Source organism: Aureococcus anophagefferens, assembly GCF_000186865.1.
Source record: "Aureococcus anophagefferens unplaced genomic scaffold AURANscaffold_5, whole genome shotgun sequence".
In the NCBI taxonomy this organism is placed as follows: domain Eukaryota; class Pelagophyceae; order Pelagomonadales; family Pelagomonadaceae; genus Aureococcus; species Aureococcus anophagefferens.
The window spans coordinates 105,756-126,458 of NW_008705565.1; the positions used below are offsets into that span (position 1 = coordinate 105,756).

Consider the following 20,703-nt stretch of genomic DNA (forward strand, 5'->3'; position numbering starts at 1 on the left):
CGCCCCCGGGCGTCGTGTACTCGATGGCGAGGCGGCTCGGCTTGTAGGAGATGCCGAGGCGCGTCGGCTCCCAGTCCGGGTGCGGCGGCCCGTCGGGCGCGGCCTCGGGCTTGGCCGCGATGCGCTCCGGCGGCGCGGGCGGCGCGACGGGCGGCGCGGCCGCAAAGACCGGCGGCGCGGCGGCGACGGCGGCGTTGGCCTCGAGGGCGCCGGTGCCGTCGTCGAGCGCGCGCGCGACGGCGCCGAAGTCGCCGCGCTTCGCGTCCATGGGCCGCGCGCAGACCTGGACCGCGTCGAACGTCGCCTTGAAGTCGAGCCAGTCCATCCAGAAGAGGCCGTCGTCGGCGAAGGCGTAGCCGAGCGCCGCGGCGACGTCGGGCCGCTCGCGCCACTGGGGCGCCTTGTCGGACCAGGCGCCGTTCCACTCCGTCGAGTTGCCCCAGGGGTTGCGCGCCTGCACGAGGCGGACGTCGCCGACGGCCGCGACGCGGATGAGGCTGTAGGCGTGGCGCTCGACGAGGCCGTCGTCCCGGGGCTTCTCGATTTCGTCGCCCGTGATGGACGCGGCCATGATGAAGTTCGACTCGTCGCAGTGCAGCAAGAAGTCGAACATGGCCGCGTCGCCGAGCGCCTCGGCCGTCTTCCGCGCGTAGAGCGCCTGGGCAGGAAACTGGTGATTCAACGTCGCTTCAACGTGAGTGTTCCGCGCGCGCGCGTTCCAGGAACAGCATCCACGCTTCGAGAACGCTCCGAGGGACGATCGCTCGTCCGAAAATCAGCCGAAACGAGTGGAAAACGACCGAGATAGGAGCCTTTGAGGTCGGGAATTGCACACCCCTTTCCTGCTCTGACTGAGCGCCTGGTAGTTGTGGGGGTCCTCGCGGACCTGGGGCATGGAGACCATGGACTTGGCCCAGGTTTCGCCGGACCGGTGCCACATCTGGAGGTCCTCGCAGCCCGTGAGCGTGAGCCACGCGAGCACGGGGTAGCCGCCCGACAGCTTCCCGTAGGACCCCGCGAGCTTCGCGAAGGCCTTCTCGATGAGCAGGATGTACATCTCGTTGCCGTGGGGCTGGCTGAAGAGGGGCCGCGGCGCCTCCCACCACTTCTTGGGGCCGCAGGGCACGAGGTCGTCGACGACGACGGACGCGAAGTCGCCGAGCTTCGCGTCGTAGAGCCGGAGGCTGTAGCGGCCGTCGGCCGTCGGCGCCTTCGTTTCAAATAGCGCCTCCTCGACGAAGCCCGGGAACTCGGCGACGGCGCTCAAAGCGCACAAGAGCCAGCAGTCGCCGAGCGCGCCCTGCATGATGTCCGACGGTTCGACGCCGTCCCAGAGGTGGACCTCCTCGTCCGGCCCGTGGAGCTTGGACGCGCGGATCCAGCTCGCGCCGCCGACGCTCGGCTCGTCGAGCGACGCCGGCCCGGCGACGAAGTCCGGGTCGTGGAAGCCGCCGTCGTCGACGTCCTCGTCGTGTTCGCCGGCCGCGTCGCCCGCGGACGGCGGCTCGCAGGGGTGCACCGTCAGCGCGACGGCGGACCAGTCCGCGCGCTCGGGGCTAAACGCGTCCGTCGGCGCGCTCCCGAAGTAGGACGCGTAGGCGCCGGACGCGTCGAGGCCCGCGGCGTCGCCGAAGAGCCAGCGCCGCTCCGGGCCGTACCAGAGGTCCTTGCCGTCCTCGGCGTTGTGGTACACGGGCCGCCCGTTCTCCGCGCGGTCGTCGCACGCGACGTAGCCGCCGGCGATGTTCCCGTAGCGACACTCGACGGCGACGGCCCGCGACGACGCGACCTCGGGCGCCGCGCGGCCGAACGCGAGGCGCAGCGCGGGCCAGCCGACCCACCGCTTCTCGTGGTAGACGCTCCAGCCGCCGACGACCGTCGCCTCGCCGCCGTTGTAGGCCTTGCAGCTCTTGCCGCCGCTCTTCTTGCCCACGACCCAGGCGCCGGGCGACCGCTCGTAGAGGTAGAGCCGGTTCTGCTGGCAGTAGTAGGTCGGCCCGCCGGACTTGCCCACCTCCTTGTAGAGCTCGAAGGTGCCGCAGACCGTGCGGGGCTCGCCGTCGACGACGTCGAGGACGGCGACCTCGGGCGTCGCCGCGAACTCCATGCGGTCCGAGGAGGCTGCCGGCGGGCTGCCAAGCTAGAAGGTGGCTGCCGACAAAATCGCAAAATCGATTCTGGCGCGGCAAATTGAGGTGCTCTTGAATTCAACTTTGTAACTCCCAAAAGCCCCAGCGCGCCGATGTGATGGGCTGCATGATCGAGGTTCCCCCTAGGGCGTGGCCCTGGGCTACCTGGGCCCGTGAAGTGTAACGCCTGTCTCACAGCGCGCCGATGGCGTGCATGATCGACGTGCTCCCGGAGGGCGAGGCCCTGGGCTACCTGGGCCCGTCCGAGCTCTGCGCGCTCATGCACACCTGCGAGGGCTGGCGGAAGCGCGCGGGCTGCAACGCGCTCTGGCGCGCCGTGGCGAAGCGGTCGCCCTTCGTCCGGGCCCTGGAGCTCGACGACGGCGTCGACTGGCGCCAGATCTGCGCCCACGCGCACGACGGCCCGCGGCCGCCCGTCGCCGGCCGGACCGCGGCGGTCCCGGACCCGGCGGACGCGTCGTACGTGCTCGTCGTCGCCGCGCAGCCCATGCGCCGGCCGAACTCGAACCGCGCGGTCGTCCTCGGCGGCGCGCGCGGCCTGCCCGCGGCGGAGATCCGCGACGCCTTCGCGGCCGTCGTGCCCGCCGCGGCCATCGCCGAGATCGCACCGACGCGCGCGGTCTTCCGCTCCGACGCGGCCGCGGAGGCGGCCACGCGCTTCGACGGCATCTCGCTCCGCGGGCGGCGCCTCCGCGTGCGCCTCGAGGCCGACGACGCCTGGCGCACCGTCGCGTTCCTGCCGCTCGCGTTCCTCTCGCCCCTCGCGCTGCGCACGGTCGACCGCGTCGACGAAGCGATGCTCCGGGCCGACGAGGCCGGCGCGCGCGTCGTCCGCTTCACGGTCGTCGCCTACTCGCGCGCGGGCCTTTTCCAGCCCACGGTCGCGTTCAAGCAGGACCTGCCGCGCGCCGCGTTGGAGGAGGACCCGGCGGCGCAGAAGCTCTTCTGGTCGAACGCGCGCTACAACGCGATCGGCACGGCGCCCTCGCTCTACCGCGGCTTCTTCTGCTGGGCCGCCGACGACGTCCGCTGGGGCCACCTTCGCGTCACCAGATCTCACCGGTCCGCCGCGTCGTCCTGCGGCTTCTGCGCGCGCGACGCGCTGCGCAAGCTCCGCTGCTGCGAGACGACCTACTTCTGCGACGCCGAGTGCGCGAGGCAGGCCTGGCTCTTCTCCCACCGGAAGCGCTGCCCGCGCGAGGCGCCGGTTGGTAATTGAACTTCAACTAAAAACTTTTTAGCGTGCTACAGTCATTGGCTGCGGGGCAGCCATGATGAGGTCCACGGCGTCTCCTTAGGGCAGCAGTGCGCAACGCGGCTGTGGGCAGCCATGAACGATGTGGTGCTCGGGCCCTGGGTCGTGCGGTCGGCCGCGGCGCAGAAGGCGCCGCGCGCCACGAGAAAGCTCACGGTCGTCGCCATCGCCCAGGCGGGCACGGGCGCCGGCGGCTGGCACGGCCACGGCTGGCACGACGCGCTGCCGCCCGGCGTCGAGCTCTGGCCCGTGGAGCTGCCCGGCCGGGGCTCGCGCATGGACGAGCGCGCCTTCAGGTCCATGCGGCCCCTCGTCTACGCCCTGGCCGACGGTCTCGCGCCTCTGCTCGACGGGCCCTACGTCGTCGTCGGCCACTCGTTCGGCGCGTGGGTCGCGTACGAGCTCGCGCAGGAGCGGTGGCGCCGCGGCGAGACGGTGCCGGAGAAGGTCTACGTGAGCGGCAACCGCGCGCCGTCCCTCGCCGGCGCCGAGCACGACGCCGACGCGCTCGCGCCGGAGCTCCACGGGCTCCGGGGCGGCGCGTTCTGGGCCGCGTTCGAGCGGCGCTACGGCGCGAACCCGCAACTCGCCGTGCCGGCGATCCGCGACTTCGTCGAGGACCTGCTCCTCGCCGACTTCCAGTGCCTCGAGACGTACCGGCCCCTCCGGGGGGACCCGCCGCTGCCCGTGGCGCTCGCGGCCTGCGGCGCCAAGGGCGACGACCGCTACGGCCGCGACCAGCTCGCGGCGTGGGCGGGGAGCTGCGCGGCCTACGAGGAGGTCTGGTTCGAGACGACGCACGAGCCCTGGGGCACGCCCCACCGCTACCTGCTGGACGCGCCGGGGCCGCTCCAGCGGTACCTGCGGGCGGATCTCGAAGCCAACGTGCTCCCCAACGTCGTCGCGCAGAACGCGGTCCCGCCGCACCCGAACGCCGCCGCGCGCGCCGACGACGCGCCCGGGAGCGGCGCGTGCGCCTACGCCGCGCTGGTCGCGGGCCTCGTCGCGGTCTACGCGGCGACGCTGTACCTCCCCGGCACGGTGTAGTACAGCGGCGCGATCGTGGTTTAGGCGCGCCTATTGTCGGCCCTCGCGCCGCTTGAGGACGTGGTAGGCGAGCGTCGCGGCGAGGCTCGTCGAGAGCACGACGGCCGCGCGGCCGAGGCTCGCGGGGACGAAGGGGGCGTGGAAGCCCAGGGTCTGCTCGTGCTCCCAGACGACGTCGTCGAAGCCCCGGTAGGCGCGGCAGTGGGGCCCGAGCCAGTCGCCCGCGCACGCGCACGCCTTGGCCTCGCACGCCGACTCGGGCCCGCAGTCCGCGTCGCGCTTGCACTTGCCGCCGCCGACGATCTGGTCGTGGAGGGGCTTCGTCTCGCCGTTGTAGGCGTCGAAGTAGCGCTCCTTGTGGCCGGCGATGAACTTGGCCGTGGGCTTCGTGTCCGTCGAGCAGCCGACCTTGTGCGTGTCGTCGTCCGGGTTCTGGTAGACGCGGACGTAGTCGATCTCGTAGAAGGCCGGCAGCATGGCGCAGAGGCCCTCGGGCATGCCGCAGGAGCAGGCCGGGTCCGCGACCTTGCCGATGCAGTCGTAGCACGTGCAGTCGCAGCCCGGCGGGCACGGCGCGGGGAACCCCCACGTCGACGACACGGCGGTGTTGAGGAGCACGTGCATGGGCTCGTCGGGCATCTTCGCGCCCGTGAGCTCCAGGGCCTCCGGCGGCAGCTCGAAGATGAGCTCGTCGTCGAGGTACCAGGTGAGGAGCATGCCGTCGGGCTTGGTCTGCCACTCGAGGCGGTAGACGTGGAAGTCGTCAAAGTGCTCGTCGCCGATGGGCCGGTTCGCGGAGATGGCGTCGGCCGTGTAGGAGTCGCGCTTCGCCTTGTGCTTGAGCTCCTCGCCGTAGAAGAAGGCGTTCATGGACACGTTGCGGCCGTACTTGAGGCCCTTCTCGTACCACTGGCCCGGTTGCGGCCGCTTGCCCTCGATGGGCCGGTCGTGGGGCTTGCCCGGCGCGACCTGGTAGGACGCGCTGAAGTAGGGCTTCTTGAGGCCGTAGTTCATGGTCCCCGTCCCGGGCATGGCCTCGAGTAAATCGATCTCGGGCGCGCCGCGGCCCGTGTAGCCGTCGAGGCCGAAGTGCGGCTCTGGCTCGCACGCGTTGATCTCCTGCTTGGGCTGGAGGCTCCGGTCGCACGTGTCGTAGGACCAGGGCCAGATCCAGTCCGTGGACCCGACGTAGGTCGCCCGGGCCAGCGACCCCAACAACCACATCGCGGGCCACAGGCCGCCGACGGCGCCCGCGCCGGGCAGCTTCGCGCGGACCTCCATGATGCCCCCCGTGAAGCAGAACTTGCCCCAGCCCTGGACCATGCCCGAGCTGTAGGGCTTCCGCCGCTTCGTCATCACCACGAAGCCCTTGTCGTCCTCCGCGGACTCGAAGCTCGTCGGGCTGTAGCTCGTGGAGATGTTCAACGCGCCGCCGGACGTCGTCACCGCGGACGCGTGGTAGAAGTGGAGCGCCATGTTCGTGTAGTCGTTCTTGTTCACGGCCGTCCACCGCGGGTCGTGGCCCTCGTGGAACGTGCGGCCGTCCTACGGGGCATTCGGCGGTCACGGCGCGTCGAAGGCGAATCGAAAAGCGGGACGCCGCGCGACGCGCCACTTCGAACTCGTCGGAGTAGACGAGGTCGTACTCGTCGCTGCCGCCGATCTCCGTCGTGCTCTGCGCCGAGCTCGGGCTGTCCGGATCGACCCACCCGGCGCCGCAGGACGTCAGAGCGATGAGCCCGACGACCGCGCGCGCCCGCCGTCGTCGCGTCCGCCGGGCCGCGGCGGCGCGCATGGGTTTTTTTTTTAGCTGTCGCGCGTCAGATGGCGGTGAGGGGGTTGGCACGGAGCGCCGGGTTTGCGCGTGCTTGCCGCCGTTGCCGCTGCCGAGCCGCGGCGCCGGTGTCTGCAACTCGATCTGCCCGAAGTGACGTAAACCGCGTCGGCTCCGCGAGGGAATTTACGGGATTCTCGCGGGGCCTATTTACGGAGGGTTGAGGGAGCGGAGGACTAGTCCTTGATGAGCTTGTAGGCGGCCACGGCCGCCGCGGACGGCTTGCCGTGGTCGATCATGAGCTTCAGCTTCCGCGCCTTGGGGAAGTGCGCGGCGCCGCGGTCCTCGTAGACGCCGTACAGCGCGCGCGCGAGCGCGACGCAGGCGGGCGCGCTGTAGACTTCGCAGCGGTACGCCTTGCGCGTCCGCTTGTGCACCGTGGGGCCGACGACCTTGGCCGGCGTCTCGGTCACGTGGAAGTCGCCGGCCGCCGCGACGAGGCGGCGGCTCACGAGCGCGTCGCGGAGCGCGACGAGGAAGCCCTGGTCGGACTGGAAGAAGCCGATGCAGAACTTGCCGTCGCTGATGTAGGACCCGCCGTCGCCCTCGAAGAAGAAGGTGACCATGGCGACGAACTGGTCCGCGGTCATGGCCGCGAACAGGCCGCCGTACCAGGCGACGTTCGCCGACGTCGACTTGACGGCGTCGGCGGACTTGAGGCGCTTGAGCACGGCGAAGAGCACGTTGCGCGCGTCGTACTGGAGCTGCGTGCCCTCGTGCCAGGCGATGCCGTAGCCCCGGCCGAGGCAGAGCTTGGCCTCGCGCAAGGCGAGGTTGGCGAGCTGGAGCTGGCGCGCCTTGACGCCGCCGAGGTGCCAGTGCGTGGCGAGGAAGCGGAGCATCGTGCTGTCGCTGGCCTTGTAGACGACCTTGACGTAGTAGCCGAGGTGCCGGCACGCGAGGATGTGGACGGAGCCCGTGCCGATCGCGTTCTTCAGCGCGACGAGGAGCTGGATGGAGTGCACCTGGGCAGGACAAGAGTGCGAAATTCCCAACTTCAAAGGCTCCTCTCTCGGCCGGTTTCCACTCGTTTCGGCTGATTTTTGGACGAGCGATCATCTCTCGGAATGGTCTCGAAGCGTGGATGCTTTTTCCAGAACGGGCGCGCGCGAAACACTCACGTTGAAGCGACGTTGAATCACCCTCGTCCCGCCCTGGAGTGCACGCTCAGCACGGCCTCGATCATGAGGCGGGAGGCCATGCCGAAGACCCCCGAGACGGTGACGTAGAACGACCCGTCCGCGCAGATGAGCCCAAGCACGTCCACCGGCTTGAGCCGCACCGTGCCCGCGAACCAGTCGGGCAGGCAGATGCCGCCGGACCCGAGGCGGGGCTGCGCCAGCGCCGCCGCCGCGACGCACGTCATCCAGACCTGCCACAGGGCGCCGCCCTTGCCGCGCCGCGCGTCGCCCTTCTCCTGCGTGAGCTCCTCGGGCACGTCGACCTTGTAGCGGCGCGCCTTCGTCCGCACCAGCGGGATGAAGGCGGCGGCGGCGGCGGCGACGGCGGCGGCCTCGACCGTCGCCGAGCGGACGACGCGGACGACGCGGAGCAGCGGCGTCGGCGTCCACTGCGTCGCGTCGTCGCCGCCCGGCGGCAGGCCGAAGCTGGGCGCCGCGTCGTAGCCGCCGGGGACCGCCGGCCGCGACGCGGCGAGCTCGTTGCCGAGGTCGCGCCGGTGCTTCGCCCAGCCGCCGTCGGGCGCGGACGGCTTCTTCCGCCCGTCCGGCGCCACGGCCGCTTCCTCGTCGTCGTCCTCCGACTCCAGCGCCGCGTCGTCCTGCGGCGCCGCCGGCGCCTCCTCGTCCATGGCGTCCGGCGCCGCCGGCGGGTCGTCCTCGTCCATGGCGCCCGTCGCCGCCGGCGCCGCGTTGCCGCGGGCCTCGTCCGCGAGCTGCGCGGCCTCCGCCGCCGCCTCCTTAGCCGTCGCGCGCGTCACGCGGGGCGCGGGCGGCGACTCCAACGCCGCGGTGAGCGGCGGGTCCGGCGCCGCGTCGCGCGGTCGCTTCGCCGGCGGGGCCTGGCCCGGCGACGCGCGCCGCGGCGCGAGGACCTCGCGGAGCGGCTGCCGGGCCGCCTGCCGGGCCATCTGCTCGCGCGTGGCCGCGGTCAGCTGGTCCTCCTCGACGATCGCGGCCACGAGGGACTCGAGGATCTGGGCCTTGTCCGGCGCGATCAACGTCACCGACGCCAGCGCCGAGATGACGCCGGCGAGGCTGGAGTCGGCCGCCGCCGGCGTCGCGCGGTCCGGGGCGTCGTAGAAGTCGCACAGCAGGCCGAGGTCGACGAGCGCGCCCAGCGTCGCGCGGACGACCGTGACGGGGGCGCCGACGTCGCGCGCGATGTCGCTGGACGACTTGCAGTCGTCGCCGTCGCCGCCGACGACGGCCTCGTAGGCGTTGCGCTCGAGTGCGCTAAGTTTTGGCATTGGCGCCGGGTCCGTGTCCTCGTCCATGTTCTCCATGGTCCCTACGGCGCCCGCGCGCGACGTTCCGCTGGCCCAGACGCTCTTGGCCAAACGGCAACGTCCTCTTCACGAAACCGCGAAGCGCATCGTGCGGTCACCGTGCGCCTCAACTCTAACGCCGATTACTTTCGATGGCGCTGCCCGCCCGAGACGGTTAACGCTGCCCGCCGAGATGGGGAAGGGGGTACACGTGCCCATTGAGGAGCGCCTCGCGGCGTCGCGGGTCGACGACGCGCTCGCCGCGACATTGTACCGTGCCCTACGACACGAGCTTACGGCGGCGGACAGCCTGGAAGCGCTCCGCGAGAAGTTTGTCCAACGCACGCCGCGCATGGATGACAACGAAAAAGCAATAAACGGTGTGTTTTCTCGGCGTGTAGCCGAGCTGCGAAAGCGCGAAGCGCGCGCCGCGCACGCCGCCGCGCACGCCGCCGTGCTCGCCGAGGCCGCGCAGATGGCGCGCCTGCTCGCCACGGGGCAGACCACGCGCGCGATCTGGCGCGCCGGCGCGCCGCGGCGCGAGCTCATGCGGGCGTTCACGGGCTGGCGCCGGGCGACGCGCGAGGCGGACGCGGAGCGCAAGGCGACGGCGGCGAAGCTCGCCGCCGAGGCCGCGGAGCGCAAGGCGACGGCGGGGAAGCGGCGCAAGGCCGCGACGGTGCCCAAGGCGTCCACGGAGGTCCGCGTCGGCGTGCGGTACTGCGACAACGGCACGTGGGTGTCGGCCGTCGCCGTCGTCGTGATGGCCGTGGTCGAGACGACGGTAGGTTCGAAAGTCATGAAGACGCAGCGGCCGGTCGACGCGAGCCTGCTGCGGCCGTTGCCCGTCGACTGGAGCGACAGCGACAGCAGCGACGAGGACGATCCCTTCGAGTACCAGGTCGACGGCTTGAGCGACGAGGACGACAGCGGCGACGAGGTCGAGGAGGAAGCCCACTTCAAGGGGCCGCTGCCGTCGACGGTCTTGGCGGCCTGGCGGAAGCGCGAGACGGAGCTGCTCAAGAAGCGGCCGACGTTCCGCGAGCTGCTCGAGAAGCGCAAGATCGACGCGCCGGACTACGTGGCCATAAAGTCGCGACAGACCGCGGGGAGAGTGCTGTGGAGCACGAGCTCGGATCTGCCAACGTCACGCGCCCGAGCCCGACAACCGAGGTGTCGATTCTCGCGCGGAACTCGAGAGGAATCGACCCCATCGCGATGCATCGTCCCTTGGTAGGCTGAGAGGCTCGTGCGCGAATCGAGTCAAGCATCCGGTCAGACACGAGCACGACGTGCATCTCTTGGGACTCGGAGCGACCGTACCGGAGGACATGCACGTCGGCGTCGTCGGCATGGCCGCGTCGCTCGACCTGGACCCGCGCGCGAGCGGAGCCATCGCCTCGCTCTCCCTCGGCTTCGGCGGCAAGCTCATCGCGGACGCTCTGCCGCCTCGGGTCCTTTTAGAGCTCGGCGGGCTTCTCATCGCCCTCGGCGCCGTGCCCATGGGATGCGCCGTCGCGGCCTTCGGGGCGTCGGTGGGTATTGGAACGTCGCTCGCGCGCCGGGCCGGTTTTTCCAAAACCCTCTCCCTCGATATCTGCGCCGTCAGGCTGGACACGGGCGTCAAAATGTTCGGACGGCGCGTCGTCGGTCCCGAGCTGAAGCCGAAGACCGTCAACTTCAACCAAGGGCGCGAGCTCTCGGCCGCCGTCCGCGCGTGCCTCCGCTTCGCGAAGCGGTCCCTCTTCGTCGTCATCTCGACCAAGTGCGAGGGGTTCAGCAAGTCCTCCGAGCCCAACAACGGCGTCGCGCTTCCTCTTTGCCAAGGCGTCTACGACACGCCGACCATCGTCAAGAACATCATCAAGCGGGACAAGGAGAAGAAGCTCAAAGGCGGCCTCATCGAGAACGTCGTCGAGCTCTACACGGAGGGCACCAACTTCCCCTGGGAGCTCCTGACGAAGACGCTCATGGACGCCGAGTTCCACGTGCTCGCCTTCAAGCCCTTCAAGATGACCTCCGTCCGGGTCCCGAGCGACCGGGACCGCGCGATCGTCCTCTTCTGGCGCGCGAACCCCGGCGTGAAGCCCGGGCTCCTCTACGCGTAATTGGACGAGCCCGGGCTCCTCTACGCGTCTGCCAGTGGGCCGAGCGAGACGCGGCGCTGCTAGAACTTGAACGTGCACCAGAAGCCTTCCGACGTCACTCGCATCCCAGTTAGTTCGTACGCGCCGTCACCAAGTCCCAGCACCAACACCATGGCCCGCGCCCTCATCCTCGCCCAAAACGTTTTGCTGAGCATCAAGTTGGGGCGGCCTAATCGAGCCAAGGAGCTGAGCCCGGACGCGTCCGCCCCGTCTGTGCCAATCACCAAAATGAGCTCTACGCTGCAGGGCGCACCAAAAATGAGCTCTACGCTGCAGGAGCCGGTCGCCCCTCGCGTTTGTGTCAGTCAATTCCTAAAGCTCGACGGACGCGGAGACGGGCCTCGCCGGCTCGGGCCCTTCGCGTGCCGCCGCGGGCGCCTCCGCCGCGGGCGCCTCCGGAGGCGCCTCCATCTGGGCGACCTTCGCCGCGTCCGCGGCGACGTCCGCGTCGCCGTCCGCGGAGCCCGTCTTGGCCCAGAGCGCCGGGCGGAGCCAACCGATGGCCGTCGCCGCGGCCTGGAGCGTGCGCTGCGCGGGCGACGGCGAGCCCGGCTCCGCCTCCGAGGGCCGTCGCCGCGGCGTCTCCGGCGCGGGCTCCTCGCCGACCTCGAGCGTCACGTCCTTCGCGGGCGCCTCCGCCTCGGGCGGCGGCGGCGGCGGCGGGAGCGCCTCCTCGAGGAAGGCCGCCGCGCTCGCCTCGTCCGGCGAGTCCGGCGCGGGCGACGTCGGGTCCGGCGCGGCCACGAAGAGCGACGGCTCGTCGTCGGACGCGGCCCGGGCGTCGTCGGCGACGTCCAGGGCCGGCGGCGCGAGGTCCAGGGGCGGCGGCGACACGAGGAGCGCCGGCGCGATCGTCGGCGACGGCGAGTTCGCGAGGAACCTGTCGACGGCCGGCGCGGCCGCGCCGGGGCTCGCGGGCGGCGACGGGGCCACGAAGGCCTCGACGACGGGCGTCTCCACGGTCGGGCTCGTCGGCGGCGAGTTGGCGAGGAACGTCGTCTCCGCCATGACCGTGTCGATCTGCAGCTCGCGGACCGGGCGCTCGGGCGTCGCCGCGAAGTCGATCTCCACCCGCGGCGGCTCGTCGGGCTCGTCCTCCCCGGCCGCGGACTCGGGCGACGCGAGGAGCCGCGACGCCTCCTCCGCGGGCGCCGGCGCCGGCGGGGGCGCCTCGCCGCCCTCCCGCACGGCGAGCTCGACGTCGTCGTCGCGCAGGATGGTCCCCTTGCGGCCCGGCGCGTCCGCCGCCGCCTCCTCCTTCCGGAACTTGCGGTAGGCGTGGAAGGCGAGGCAGACGGCGACGACGCCGAGCAGGAGGACCGCGAGGCCGACGAAGAGCACGGGCGACGCGGCCGCGCTGTCGGCCTCGTCGTCGTCGTCCGCCGCGGCGGACACGGGCTGGGGCGTCGGCCGGGGCGTCGGCGCGGGCGGGCAGCCGTCCGCGGCCGGGTGGTCCGCGCAGTAGGCGTCGACGGTGACGCCCGCGGAGCACGCGAGGCACGCCGCGTCCATGGAGAGGCAGCACAACAGGGCGCCGGCCGTCGGCGCCGCCGTGGGTCGGGGCGTCGGCGCCGGCGACGGTCGCGGCGACGGTGCAGGGGACGTCTTCGGCGCCGGCGACGGTCGCGGCGCCGGCGCGGCGGTCGTCGGCGTCCTCGTCGGCGCCCGCGACGGCGCCCGCGTCGGCGCCGGGGTCGGCGCGGGGGACGGTTCGGCCGTCGTCGGCGGGGCGGAGCCGACGATGGGCGCGCGCGTGGGCGCGGGGACGGGCGCCGCCGACGGCAGCGACGACGGGAGCGGCGACGGCAGCGGCGACGGCAGCGGCGAGGGCGCGGGCGTCGGCATGGCCGTCGGCGCTTCCGAAGGGCGGCTCGAGGGCTTGTAGGTCGTCGGCGCGTAGGTCGTCGGGGCGTAGGTCGACGGCGCGTAGGAGGGGTGGGACGTCGTCGGCGCGTAGGTCGGCTCGTAGGACGGCAGCGGCGACGGCGCGGCCGTCGACGGCCGCGGCGTCGCCGACGGCGGCGCCGACAGCGTCGGGACGGCCGTCGGCGGCTCGAAGCGGAGGCGCACGGCGTCGGCCATGCGCGCGGCGATCAGCGCGAAACCCGCCGCGTTCGGGTGTATGCGGTCCGCGTAGAGCGAGCCATCCGGGTCGTCGCCGCCGAAGAGCGGCCGCAGATCCACCAACGACGAGGCGTTGTTCCGCGCGGCGACCTCGGCCACGGCCTCCGGGAGCTCCTCGTTGATGAAGGACGTGTCCGGCCAGAGCGTGTTGGCCTCGAGCTGCGGCGGCGGAATCGTCACGAAGATTTCCGCGGGCTCCGGGTTCGTGCCGAGCCCCCGCAGCGTCGCGATGAGGGCGCCGTACTCGTCGATGTAGGTCTCGTTGAAGCCGGGCGCGGACCAGTACTCGTCCTTGGCGTCGTTCGTCCCGAGGCCGACGATGAAGACGTCCGCGACGGTGATCTCCATGGCCTCCTCGCCTTGCTCGCTCGCCGCCCACTCCACGTCGGTCGCCGTCAGGGTATGACCACTCAAGCCCTTGTTGTATACACGGTACTGAGCCCCGAGTAGCTCCTGAAGGAGCGACGGCCAGTCCTCGCCCGCTTCGACGTCGGCGCCCTCGGTGATGGAGTCGCCGCAGCAGACGACGGCGATGCAGTCCTCATCGTACCAGGGGCTGCAGCTCTCGTCGGCGACGCAGGCCAGCGCCACCAGCGACGCGGCCAGGAGCCGCATGCTCATTACGGCATAGCCCCACGTCGAAACGCAGCCCCGCCGGGCACACCTCACTCAGCTCAATATTTGCGGCTCTGTCGGCTTCGGCATCTTACGAAGCAGTTGTTACCGCAAGCCTTCGGAGAGCATCGGCAACGCGCCCGAGATGGGCAGCCCGTAGGTCGTCAAAAGAGACGCGATGATCCACGAGGAGCGGCCGAACTCGCGGGGCCTGGGGTCCCTCGTGAAGCTGAGCAGCGATCTCAAGGTCGACAGCCCCGACGTCGCCGAGGAGACGCGCACGGAGCTCCTCGAGAAGCTGCGCCTGGACAGCACGCGGCGCGCCCACCTCCTGGAGCAGCACCGCGCCGAGAGCAACATGGAGGACTCGCGGCGCCACAGCCGCATCCACAAGCGGCCGGGCTACGAGGCCATGCGCGAGCGCCACGAGCACCTGAAGGACGTCGACGAGTGGTTCCGGTCGCTGGACGTGGACCACACGAACACGGTCGACGCCCACGAGCTCATCGGCCCCTTCACGGTGCTGGGCATGGCGAAGACGCGCACGGACGTCGAGGACCTCGCGGAGCAGATCGAGCTCCACGACAGCGACGGCATCAAGGGCCTGAGCATCGAGGAGTTCCGCGCGTTCGTCGCGACGCACGGCCTCAAGCCCGAGGAGCTGCGGAGCCGCGCCTCCGCGGCCGTCAAGCCCAAGAAGGCGCCGTCGACGAGCGGCGACAAGGCCGCGGCGAAGCGCGCGGAGGAGCTGCGGCTCCACGAGCTCGACCTCCGGACGCAGATCCTCATGAACCGGCGGGGCCAGGTCATGGAGGCGCTCATGGCCCACGCGACGACGTCCACGGAGCCCGACGTGAAGCGGTGCCGGGAGCTCCAGGGCACGCTGCGGACGCTGGTGAAACACAAGGAGTGGAGCGACCGCATCACGGGCCCGCTCGGCGACGAGGACCGCGAGCGCTCGGCGACCGCGCGGCGCATGGCCCAGCTCGAGGCGACCTTCCCCCAGCGCCTGCTCTTCGAGCTCGACCGGCGCGACAAGGCCAAGGCCCACACGACCTGCAGCCCCCAGCGGTCGCGCGCGTCGCGGACGATCCGCCAGGTCCTCGGCGGGAGCGGCCGGCCCGCGAAGCTCGTCTTCGGCGGCGGCGAGAAGTACGTGTCGCGCTACGCGACGTCCAAGTCCGCCGTCAACGTCGGCGGCAAGCTCGAGAAGCAGGACGACAAGCGCAAGGAACTCGTGAGCCGAGCGTTCTACGGCCACCGGAAAGCCGACCGGTCCGGCACCGTCGGCGTGCCCCTCTACCGGCCGGGCTCGCCCTTCCCCGTGCTCATCCACGCGTCCACGCGCAAGCCCGAGGACGTGCACCTGCCGGCGCAGAGCCGCAAGTCCCTCCTCCTCGCCGCGGCGCACCGCCGGCCCGTAACAGCCTTTTAGGCGCGCGCCGCCTCGACGGCCTTCAAGATGCACTGCTCGATCGGCCTGGGTTCGAGACGGCTATGAGCCGTGCAGGCACTACACTCACGCAGACGAGCTAAGCACCCGCGCGCGCACGAGCCAATCAACACGAGCCCCCGGACGGTCGGACTCGACACGGTTGCGTAGTTCCTGCGCGAGAGCGGCCACGACGCGGGGCGGGGCCGCGGCGCACGGAAGGACCCCGAGGAGACGGTCGAGCTCGACGCGCTCTTGCTAAGCTTGCGCTAGAACGGGGCCCACGACGCGGCGAACTTCATGGAAACGACGTATCCCTTGCGCCGCCTGGCACCTTACGGCGGCGACGCGATGAATCGCATCCTGCCGGACACGCTGGCGTACGTGTCGTCTTGGGTGCCGCGCAGCGATCTGCTGGCGCTCCGCGTCGCGTTCGCCACCGGTCGCGACGCGGTGCGCCGCGCCGTGACGATCCGTCCGGACTGCCGCTCCTTTTCGAACTTCGACGGCCTCGTTTCTCGTGAGCATTATTACGGGCCGCGCGTGTCGGGCGCGAGCGTGTCCACGCGCGCCATCGAGGCCATCGGGCGCGTATTCGGTCCTGGCTGCCGCAGTTTTTTGGAGATAAAAAAATGAAGTATAATTTTGGTGCTGGGGAGCCTTTCCTACGAAACCTGGCCAGAGCCGACCGGCCGCAGTTCTGGAGTTCCTAGAGGATCTGCACCGCGCTCGACCGGAACTCACTCGCCTCAGTTTTGGTCTCGGGGAGAACGTCAACGACGCCTGCGTGAAGCGAGTATTTGCGCTCTTTGGTTTGCAGTGTGTCGAATTCAAGGGAAACATGCGGTGTGCTCGGACAATTGTGGATTCGCTGCTCGCAAGCCCGTGCTCGAAGACGCTGCAGGAGATCCAGTTCCACCACGTGTTTTGCTCCCCGGGAGGCGGTCCGACCGACACTATTTTCGACTCAGCCTCTATTATTCGCATCGTTGATGGGTGTCCCTCTCTTCTCAAAGTCACCTGGAATGCCGGCAATATTATTTGGGATAGTCAGTTTGAAGGCTGCGAGCCCGACACCTCGAAGACTGGGCGCATTGATGCCATACTGAAATCTCGCGGCGGCCAGCTCTCGACGGACGTGGACCGTGAGTTCTGGTGGAAGTCACCGCCTCCGATCGAGCCTACCCCGGTAGACTACTAGGGCGTAGCCTGAAAAATACAGTCGCTATCATCGCCGCCGCCAGCCTCTTAGAGACTCGCCTTGCGCGCGCCCGGGTCGCGGTCCCCGCCGCCGGACGACGTCCCGCGCGGCGACCGGAGGGGGTTCGCCGTGCCGAAGCGCTCGGCGCTCCGCGGCGTGTCCGGGCAGAAGCCGTCGTCGTCGACCTGGCCCGAGCGGGACCGCGCGCGCGGGCTTCCGCCGAGGTCCACGGCGTCGTCGTCGAACTCGGGGCGCACGAGCGCGAGCGCGGTCATGGCGATGCCCTCCATGGACGCGTCGCTCTTCGTCTCGGCCTTCTTCGGCATCTTCTTCTTCCGCGGCGCCGTCGCCCGCTTCGGGGGCTTCGGCGACGACGGGTGCGCGACGGCGGGCGCGGGCGGCTCGTGCTCGACGTCGCGGTCGGGGAGGCACGCGTCGAAGCAGCGGAAGAGCACCGCGGAGACGATCTTCAACACGTAGTAGGGGCGCGAAGCGAACAACTCCTCGAAGAGCACCTCCTGCCCCCACTCCGGGAGCCGCAGGAACCAGGACAGGAGCGCCAGCGTGAAGCGCACCTGGACGCTCGGCTTCCACGTCGCCTCGCGGTAGACCCGGTTCAGCGTCTTCACGAGGTCGCCGCCCTCCAGATCCGCGCGGTGCTCGAGCTCGCCGAGGCAGTACTTGCCGATCCTCGTGTCGTGGAGCTCCGGGTGCCACACGGCCAAAAAGAAGGTCGGCGACGCCGGGAGCTTCGTCTGGAAGGGGAACTGGGCCGACGCGGTCGGGTCGCGCCACCGCGAGAAGTGCTCCTTGAGCAGCGAGGGCAGCCACATGGTGAAGAACAGGATCTGCAGCGGGTTGATGACGAGGTAGTAGAGCACGAACGACGTCACGACGGCGTTGATCCACTCCGCCGTCTTGCCCGGCCCGTAGTCGCTGCCCGTGAGGATCAAGTAGTAGACGTTGAGCGCGACGATCACAACGACGAGCGCCCACGCGCACACGTACGCGACCGCGGACACGCCCTCGGGCGCCTCGAGGTCCGCGACGCGGTTCTGGCCCATGGCGTAGATGGACCGCTCCAGCGGCCGCAGGCGCGCGACGCGCTCGAACTCCATGAGCTTCGCGGCGCGGAGCTGCTTCGTCTGCTTCGCGGTGCGTCCCTCGACGGCGGCGATCTCGTCGTTCCACCGCGCGGCCGCGGTGACGCGGCCCCGGATGATGTAGGCCACGGACGTCTCGAAGAGCGCGCGGTCCTCGACGTAGGCCCAGTCGTCCATGAGGTGGATCCGCAGCTGCTTGAGCACCCAGCGCGCGCGGCGCTCGTCGAGGCTCGTCGCGCCCTCGAGCTGCTCCAGCGCGGCCCGGAGCTCGTCGTCGCGCGCGACGACGGCGTCGGCGACCAAGGGCGCCATGCGCTCCGCGTCGACGACGTCGAGGCGCGTCTTCACCGTCGCCTTGACGGCCGCGAGCTCCGCGCGGTGCTCCTGCGCCGCGAAGAAGCGGAAGCAGCTCCGGACGAGGCGCCGCGGGCCCTTGAAGAGCTTCGCCGCGGCCTTGCGCGCCGGCGACCGCACGGAGCTCCGGTGCCCCCGCCGGCCCTTGCGGAAGGACTGGTCGTCGACGTCGTCCCAGACGACGCGCTTCGCCGGCGGCGGCGCGCCCTCGGCGGCCGGCGGCGCGCCGCCGTCCGCGTCCGGGGACGCGCAGCACCGCAGCGCCTCCGGGACGCCGCTGATGAGGTAGTGCTCGAAGCAGACGTCGATGATCAGGATCATGGGCAGGATGACGGCCAGCGTGAGGCCGATGGTCAGGTAGTGCTCGAAGGACTGGGCCTCGGACGCGCCCGGCTCGTGGAAGACGCAGGACCGGCTGCAGGCGTCCCACTCGCACATGTCGCGCTCCGCCGACGTGTAGACGCCGGGGATCTTGAACTGCAGGTTGTGGAACTTGAGGCACTCCGACGGGACGCGCTGGTCCTCGCAGCCGGGGTCCGGGTAGTGCAAATTCGTCGCGAGCGCGACGCCCGACATGAAGACGAGCATCTCGAAGCCGAACTTCCAGAGCCGCGCCACGCGGCTCGCGTGCTCGCTGTACTCCGTGAGGATGTTCAGGACCGGGTGGCCGATCTTGATGAGCTTCCACGCGCGCTTCCACGACGAGCGCGTCGACGCGAAGAGCTTCAGCTGCGCGAGCGACTCCTGGAAGATGGACTCGTCCTCCTTGCCCTCGGGCCGCGGCGGCGCGCCGCCGGGCTTGGCCCGCGGGCTCCGCACCTCGAAGCGCTTCTTCTTGCGGTGCCTCTGCTTCGCGTCATGCTTGTCGCGCGCGGCGCAGACCGCGGAGAGCACGAGGCAGCCCCCGAAGCCCGCGGCGAGCGCCAGGAGCATGACGCGCGCGCGCCGGAGCGCCGGCGCGCCCCGGAACGACGACGTGTAGGCCTCGAGGCTGCCCGCGTAGTCGTTGCGCAGCGCGAACGCCGCGCGCGAGTTCAGGTCGAGGTCGCACGCGCAGCCGACGACGCCCGACGCGTTCGTCGCGAAGGGCACGCAGGACGCGAGCCAGCGGCCCGTGTCGCTGTTCCAGCTCTCGCAGACCGTCGTCGTCGTCGCGCACTGGACCGCGAGCACGCTCTCCGTGCCGTTGCACTCGTTCTCGAAGACGGCGCCGTCGTCGCACGTGTAATTGACGCGGCCGACGTGGTCGCAGGGGCAGCGCAGCTCCACGGGCTTCGGGGGCTTCTTCGTCTGGACCGTGCGGTTGTCGAAGGCGCGGATCCTCACCTTGACGGCCTGCTTCGGCGCCGGCCCGTCGTTCGCCGCGGCCGCCTCGACGCCGACCTGGAGCGACGGCGACAGGAGCGCGCTCTGGTTCTTCCTCGGCGGCGGCGCGACCTCGTCGTAGACGTCGACCAAGACCTCGGCGACCCAGACGTCGACGTCGCCGCCGCTCTCGAAGTCCGGGGGCAGGTCGACGCCGCTTTGGGAACCGTCGAGCGTCAGCGTCCGCGGCGCGTCGCCCGTCTGCGCCGCGTAGACCTTGGCGGCCTTGACGTCGAGGTTCTTCGTCGTCACGGCGTAGGGCGCCTCGTCGGGCACCCTGCCCTGGAGCGCCGCGCGCGCGAGGTCGTCGACGGCGGCCTCGACGAGCGCCGCGGAGCTGTTCCCGGCGAACTCGCCGCGGTCGGCGCCCTCGAGGCGGCGGCGCGCGACGTCCGACGCGTTGGACACGTTGCCGAAGAGGGGCGAGCCGAGGAGGGCGCTCAGCGAGAGCGCGAGGTCGCCGGCCGCGGCCGCGCCGACGCCGACCGTCGCCGACGTCCGCGCGAGGCGCCGCGCGGTCTCGAGGGACCCGCGCGCGGCGCCGCCGTCGAGCGCGCCGTAGAGGAGGGGCTCCTTGAGCGCCGCGGCGGCCTGGGCGACGAGGTCGACGTCGTCGTCCATGGCCGCGACGACGGCCCCGAGCGCGCCGGCGAGGCTCCCGAGCAGGAGCGAGTCGTTGCGCGCGGCCGCCGACGCCGCGACGACGGTCTGGTACACGGTCTCCGGCGCGGCGTAGGCCGCGGCGAGGGCCAGGCGCTCGCTCGCCGCGTCGCGGAGGCCCGCGCCGCGCAGGGCCGTCGCGTCGACGCGCGCGGACGCGGACGCTTCCCCGAGTCCGCCGAGCGCGTCGCGCGCGACGACCGCGAGCGACACGTTCGGCGCGCCCGGCGGCAGGCGCGCGTCGGCCAGGGACGCGGCGCGCGTCGCCGCCTTGAGCGTCGTCGCGTCGCCGTGGACGCCGTCGACGACGGTCCACGAGTAGACGAGCGGCAGGTCCTCCGAGATCCAGTCCCTCGTCGACAGCGCGAAGGGCGTCTCCAGGGCGACGCCGCGGGCCGGCGCCACGGCCAGGGACCCGTGGGACGGCGGCCGCGCGCTCACGAAGGACACGGACGCGCGGCCCTCCCGGGGCACGCCGTCGACGGCCGCGCGGAGCTCGAAGACGTACGCCGCGCCCGCGACGAGCGCCGCGCCGGGGACGACGAGGCTGTGGGGCCGCGCGCCCCGCGCCGCCGCCGTGGCGACGTCGAGGGCCGTCGTCGCCCAGTCGCCGAGCGCCCCGCCGTCGGCGAGCTGGCCCGCCTTCAGCACCCACGTCGTCGCGAGCGCGCGGCCCTCCGCGAACTCGCGCCCCTCGAGCGACGACGGCGCCGCGGACCCCGCGAGCACGGCGCGCGCGCCGTTGGGCACGCGGGCGCCCAGCGCCGACGCGTCGACGGACACGAGGGGCACGTCCTCGTCGACGAAGGTCAGCGCGACGGACGCGCGCGACGTCCGGCCGTCGGCGGCCGTCGCGTTCACCGAGAGCACGGCGTCGCCGACCTGGAGCTCCGCCGCGTCGAGCGTGAGGACGGCGCCGTCGTAGGTGTGGCCCCCGGGGCAGGTCCCAGGAGAAGGCCAGGCCCGCGGC

General features: G+C 71.5%; 4 protein-coding genes across 4 annotated transcripts in view; 1 reads left to right on the top strand and 3 right to left on the bottom strand.

Moving 5' to 3' along the window:
• Positions 1-988: 988 nt before the first annotated feature.
• On the bottom strand, positions 989-1,318 carry AURANDRAFT_16357 (hypothetical protein; the record flags this gene model as incomplete). The annotated part of the gene is made up of 1 exon (XM_009037099.1): positions 989-1,318. A coding segment is annotated over one exon (330 nt), but the record flags the coding sequence as incomplete, so codon positions are not given.
• A 3,164-nt stretch (positions 1,319-4,482) lies between these two features.
• Positions 4,483-13,351, bottom strand: AURANDRAFT_62437 (hypothetical protein; the record flags this gene model as incomplete). Its single annotated transcript, XM_009037098.1, has 4 exons — positions 4,483-5,997; positions 6,493-7,251; positions 7,452-8,700; positions 11,208-13,351. The coding sequence occupies 4 exons, from the start codon at positions 13,349-13,351 to the stop codon at positions 4,483-4,485; spliced, it is 5,667 nt and encodes a 1,888-aa protein (XP_009035346.1).
• A 445-nt stretch (positions 13,352-13,796) lies between these two features.
• AURANDRAFT_62438 (hypothetical protein) lies at positions 13,797-15,053 on the top strand (the record flags this gene model as incomplete). Its single annotated transcript, XM_009036561.1, has 1 exon — positions 13,797-15,053. The coding sequence occupies one exon, from the start codon at positions 13,797-13,799 to the stop codon at positions 15,051-15,053; it is 1,257 nt and encodes a 418-aa protein (XP_009034809.1).
• A 1,245-nt stretch (positions 15,054-16,298) lies between these two features.
• The window catches only part of AURANDRAFT_62439 (hypothetical protein), a gene marked incomplete at both ends in the record, with an annotated part of 8,292 nt that continues 3,887 nt past the window's right edge, over positions 16,299-20,703 (bottom strand). Inside the window, one exon of the mRNA XM_009037097.1 lies at positions 16,299-20,615. Within this exon, the coding sequence (XP_009035345.1) occupies positions 16,299-20,615 (4,317 nt within the window). The remainder of the gene's footprint in view (positions 20,616-20,703) is intronic.